The sequence below is a fragment of the Miscanthus floridulus genome, chromosome 7, assembly GCF_019320115.1.
Source record: "Miscanthus floridulus cultivar M001 chromosome 7, ASM1932011v1, whole genome shotgun sequence".
Taxonomy (NCBI): Eukaryota; Viridiplantae; Streptophyta; class Magnoliopsida; order Poales; family Poaceae; genus Miscanthus; species Miscanthus floridulus.
The window spans coordinates 77055526-77061514 of NC_089586.1; the positions used below are offsets into that span (position 1 = coordinate 77055526).

At 39.5% G+C, this 5989-nt stretch overlaps 1 protein-coding gene across 1 annotated transcript; it reads left to right on the top strand.

The window, feature by feature from the left end:
- Positions 1-424: 424 nt before the first annotated feature.
- On the top strand, positions 425-2670 carry LOC136463504 (uncharacterized). Its single transcript, XM_066462497.1, has 3 exons — positions 425-1562; positions 1654-1821; positions 1864-2670. Exons 1-3 carry the CDS (start codon positions 435-437, stop codon positions 2581-2583), a joined length of 2016 nt encoding a protein of 671 aa, XP_066318594.1. The 5' UTR covers positions 425-434; the 3' UTR covers positions 2584-2670.
- Positions 2671-5989: the final 3319 nt, after the last annotated feature.

Here is a 5989-nt window from a genome sequence, read left to right on the forward strand (position 1 = left end):
GAAGAAACAAAGAATAGAGGAATTAGTCCAATCTCAGCAAGGAGCTATGGATAGATTTGTTACAAAACAGTCACAAGTGTCGTCTGATAATCCAACACTTGAGGCAGGGGCCCTGGCCCTGCTTGAGGAGGGGCAGGCGATTGACAATAATATTGATAATGATCCTATAGATCCTCCAGAAAATAATGTTGAAGTTGAGGAAGCTGACAACACAAATACTCAGATAGACAGTGAAGACTTGAATCCTTCTTCAAATGCTAGTGATTCTTTTTAGCCTGATATATTTGATCCAAGATACTGGGATTCACTTGATAGTAGACAAGTTGACATTTTAGCACAAAAGGGCCCTAAAAGAGACCTATCAATTCAGAAGGGTCCTAAGGACATGTTATCTAGAAGATTTTCTTCACTATTCTATGATAGAATTCTGTCAAATGGAGAAAGCTGTGACAGGGATTGGCTTGTTTATTCTAAGGAACTTGATAGAGTTTTTTTGCTTCAGCTGTAAATTATTTACAAAAGGTCATCGAAAAGGTCAGTTGGCAAATGAGGGTTATAATGACTGGATACATCTTGGGCAGAGACTCAAAGAGCACGAGACAAGTGCAGATCATGTTTTGAGCATGACAGCTTGGTATGAGTTGCGTAACAGATTGCAAACTGATCAAACTATTGACAAAGCTGCTCAACGACAACTTGAGAAAGAAAAGGACCATTGGAGGAAGGTTTTATTTAGAATTGTTGGCATAGTAAAATTTCTTGCCAAGCATAATCTTGCATTTCGTGGAAGTAACAGCAAACTATATGATGATAGCAATGGGAATTTTTTGGGCTTAGTAGAGATGTTGGCTGAATTTGATCCAGTTATTCAAGAGCATGTCCGCCGGATTACAAATGATGAAACTCACGTTCATTATCTTGGTCCTAGGATTCAGAATGAGTTGATACACTTACTTGCTTCTGCTATTAAGTCTGAAATTATTAAGAAGATAAAGAGTGCAAAGTATTTCTCTGTCATACTTGATTGTACCCCTGATGTAAGTCACCAAGAACAAATGTCTTTAATTATAAGATATGTGGACTCAACATCAGGTCATGTTGAAGAATCCTTTCTAGGATTCTTAGATGTAAATGACACGACTGGACAAGCACTTTTTGATGTGCTAGAGAATGAGCTAAAGATTCTTGATCTTGACATAGATAATGTGAGAGGACAAGGCTATGATAATGGTTCAAATATGAAAGGAAAACATCAAGGTGTACAAAGGAAGCTTTTGGATGTAAATCCTAGAGCTTTTTATTCAGCTTGTGGTTGTCATAGCCTTAATTTAACACTTTGTGATATGGCTACTAAGACTTGTGGCAGAGCTAAAGATTTTTTTGGAATCATCCAACGTATCTACACAGCATTTGCTAACTCTACAAAAAAATGGCAGATACTAAAAGAAAACATAACTGGACTGACTCTCAAGTCAGTTTCAGCTACACGATGGGAGAGTCGCATTGATAGTGTTAAAGCTATCAGGTTTCAGTGTGCAGACATTCGGGAGGCTCTACTTCAGGTATCCAACATTTTCATATTGGTACTGATTTAATAATGTACTTTTGTTGGTTATCTCATATATTAAAAATGTTTTCCTTCTTTTAATTTAGGTATCTGATATTGATAACGATCCAGCAAAGAGTAGTGAGGCTAAAGGTTTGGCAAATAATGAACTTGGACAATATGACTTTATAGTGGCAGTTGCTATTTGGTATGAGGTACTGTATGCTGCTAATTTGGTAAGCAAACAAATGCAAGAAAAGGATATGCTTATTGATGTTGCTATCAAGAAAGTGAAAGGGCTTATTTCTTTCTTCGAGGGCTATAGGGAAACTGGTTTCTTACAAGCTTTGGAGTCGGCCAAAGAAATTGCACTTGAGATGGATATTGGTACTACATTCACTAAAAAAAGAAAAATTACAAGAAAGAGGCATCACGATGAGAACCCAGAAGACACAAATATTGCCACAATGTCTCCAGAGGAGTTATTTAGAATAGAGTATTTTAACACTCTTATTGATCAAGCTATTGTCTCTCTGGAAACAAGATTTGAGCAGTACAAAGAATACCAAAAAAATTTTGGTTTCTTATTTACTTCGGAAACATTGCGGTCGTTGGATAACCAAAGCTTGAAGTCTTCTTGTGATAATCTTGAGGCTGTCCTTAAAAAGGATGAAAAATCTGATATTGATGCCAAAGAACTATATATGGAGCTGAAGTTTCTACAAGACTTCATTCCAGAAGAAAGAATGGGGCCTGTTGAAATTTTGCGGTTTTTAAAGAAGCATGGTTGTTTTCCTAATGCAACTATTGCATATAGAGTTTTGTTGACTATTCCTGTGACTGTTGCATCAGCAGAGCGAAGCTTTTCTAAGTTAAAGCTATTGAAGACTTATTTGCGTTCTACAATGACACAAGAAAGACTTAATGATTTGGCTATAATAGCACTTGAAGGTGAACTGTTGGAGAAGATTGATTATGAGCATATTATTGAAGACTTCATTTCAAAGAACACTAAAAGAATGATGTTATTCAAGTAAAGATTATGTAATATAGGTATCATTTTTGAATCTTGATATATATTTTATTGCAACATACTGCATGCTTTATAATATCGTATATTTAGTTTTTTTTCTAGGCTAATAGGCCTCATTTCTTAGTATCGTACAGGGCCTCTAATTTTCCCGGGACGGCCCTGATAGCTGACGGCTGCAGTGAATAAATCAAATGGTAACGCTAGGACGTCCGACACCAACGACTCCTCTCTCGGACGCACGGTGTGACGCGCATCACGATTTTATCTCACCGCTCACCTAAATAAATAAAAAAACAAAATCAACTCCTAGCCGCCTCGTCCGGCTCCGCACACGCTGCGCTGCCCAACAAGCTCCTCTCTCTCGTGCTTCCCTGCTAGTCCACTCTCTTTCTCACTTGCCCATCCCGGCACATGCCCTCCCCAACCCCGGCATCCTCCTCCCGCATCTCGGTGGCTCCTTCCCCTACCTGGCGGCGCCCCACCCCCACCTCGACATCCTCACCCACCGGGAGCCCCTAATGCCGCAAATCTAGTGGCCTTCTCCCCCACCTCGACGAGATTCATGGAGGTGGTGTGGCGTTGTTGCTGGGGAGTGGGAGGCTCTCCCCCACCCCCACGCGGGGCCCTCTCTCACCCTGACGACCGAGCTCCCCCCACCTCGGCGGCCATGGCGCTCCTAGCCTCATCCCCCACTGTCGCCGCCGAGCTAAGCCCGATACTGGTGGCGGTGGTGCTCGCGCGCAGCCGCTCGCCACCGTCTCCGACCCCTGACGACCGGCCCAGTCTTCCCCTCCCCTATGTTGCATATGTATATTTCAAGTGTTTCAGGAGTTTCAAATATATGTTGCAATTGTTTCATATGAATGTTGCAAAAGTAGGTGGGGGGATGTTGCACATGTTGCATATGTTGCAATTATTTTAGAGGCATGTTGCAAGAGTTTGTTCAAAATGTTTCATTTGTTTTCTAGACGTATGTTGCAAGCGTTTTGATCTGGATATTGCATATGTTTTCACATATATGTTGCAACAGTATGTTCCAAAATATTACATCTATTCCAGTCTTCTGTTGCAGCAAGTGTTTTCATGTTGCAAGTTGCAAGTGTTCTATCTGGATGTTGTATATGTTTTCACACATATGTTGCAAGTGTATGTTCCAGATGTTTCATATGTTTTAGATGTATGTTGCATTCAAGTGTTTTATGTTGCACGTGTTTCATGCTATTCGGAGAGTTAGAGAGCGCCGGAAAATGGGGCGCGGTGAGCCGGTGGCTAGCAGATATGGTGCTCGGCGCGCTAGGGCTAGTGGGCGGGGGCATGATGGGACAGGGGTGCACCTGCAGGGGCGGAGCGAACGGATAGGGATGGAGGCGGGGTGTGTGGATAGGGACGGGTCAGGCGTCCAGGCGGGCGTCCGATGGAATTCATCCCCATTGGATGTCCGGGCGTTGGCACTTTACTAAATCAAATTTTAATCTCTTTCTCTTTTCCCATGCTTTGATTTGCTCTTACACTAGAGCTACGTTTAGAACATATGTCTATTATATTATTTTTCGTAGTTATAAAACTTTTTAATGGTGTGTTTTATATTCCACTTCTGCCATATAGCCGTATGTAGCCTAATATGGATGGTTTGGGCACCTAGTTGACCCTAGTCTTGTGGCTTCTACAGTTTTGTGCAGGTTCGCCACACTGGAGAAGGTGACCTACATCAATCAGGGAGTAACTAATTTGCAAGATGTATATGCCCTTTCATATATTGGCAGAACTAGAATATTTTGGTCTCAACAAATTTATGAGGCACTAAGGTGCCGAGCCGATCGTGATTCACACTGTGAACTTATGAATATTAGGGTGTTGATGACCATGGGCCTATTCGGCTAGAATTATTTGTAGCAGCAGTGGCTGTCGCTGCTGAGAGGTTGAGACAAACATTGTGTCCGGCGCCGGTCCTATGATTTTGAGTGCTCTCTGGCGAACTTGTCGCGATGACCCCTCTAGATCATAAAATCTTATAATATATATGCTAATTTTACTTGTAAAGGGAAAGCAAATCCAATCATATATTTTTAATTTAACATGTCTGATAATTATTGAGAGCGAGAAATAACGTAGACTAAAAGAACAATATATTTGTACTTCTAGAACTAATATGATTACCTTAAAGAATAATAGAACTCCATCATATTCACTGCTTCTTATAAAAAGATACTTCTTCAGATATTTCTTGATGTAAAATCATCAAGGATGGTATTGAGATCAACAGTGTCTAAGATATCCTTCTCGATGGTGCACATAGCCAAGACATTTAACCTTTCTTGTGACATAGTTGATCTCAAATAGTTCTTCAACAACTTCAATTTTGAGAAACTTCTTTCGGCCGAAGCTACAGTCATAGGTACAGTTAAGAGAATTCGATAGGCAACTGAAATATTTGGATAGCAATCTACATCCATAACAAACTTCAGAATCTCTGGTGCCGACGTCAAAGAATCTGGCAAAGTCACTTGCAACACCTTTAATTATAAAAAAAATCATTGATCTCAACATCGAATGAGTTATCATGAGAAAAATTTTCCACAAAAATCTTGCAGCACAACCAAAGATCAGCTTCATCCAAGGATTTTAAATTTTCTGAGTTGAACAAGAACCCAAAAACATTATCAAATGCTGTCATCTGCTCAAATCTACTAGTCAATGAAGCAATTGCAGAATCAATCATAACTAGGAAGTACTCTCTTCTAAAGGAGTCCACATCAGATTGTTGTATTTTCTCGTCTTGGTCATCTTGTTCATCAACATGATTCTTTCTCTTTCGTTGACATTTTGTAGAAAATATTGGCTCTATATCCAATTCAGATGCAATGTTTTTTTATGTATCCATACTAGAAGTGAAACATTCATTTCTATACTTCTTAAAATATGATGACACCTTCAATGTGTTTGAGAGTAGCATCTATACTTACAATTTTAGATTGTAACTTCTTGCTAACCTTATTTATAGAGAATAAAATGTCGTGCCAAATAACTAAACCAACTACAAATTCAAAATTCTCAAGTGCACTCACCAAAGATTGACATTCACTAACTGCCATTGGGTCATCAGTTGAAGCCTTCTCTAGCGCTATTAAAGCTGATCTTATTGGAGGAGTTTGAAATCTGATAGCTTGAACAATTTTTATTCGGCTTTCCTAGCGAGTATCAGACCATGACTTAACTGTCAATCCTGGGACATTGTCAACCAAAATCTTCCACCTTTTGGCAGATTTTGCAAACAGGGTGTATATAAGTTGGATAATGCCAAAAAAAGAAATAGCTTGCCTGTAAGATTTCAAATATCACAAATAGTAAGATCCAAAATAATGACATATTATATGAAAATAATGTATAACATATAAAAGAAATAATAATTT

Bases quoted from the DNA above. Each gene is read 5' to 3' on its own strand.
- LOC136463504 (XM_066462497.1), top strand. From the start codon at position 435: ATGGAGAAAGCTGTGACAGGGATTGGCTTGTTTATTCTAAGGAACTTG. The intron at 1,563-1,653 runs GTATCCAACATT...CTTTTAATTTAG, and splicing joins TTCGGGAGGCTCTACTTCAG to GTATCTGATATTGATAACGA. The intron at 1,822-1,863 runs GTTGCTATCAAG...TCTTTCTTCGAG, and splicing joins AAAAGGATATGCTTATTGAT to GGCTATAGGGAAACTGGTTT.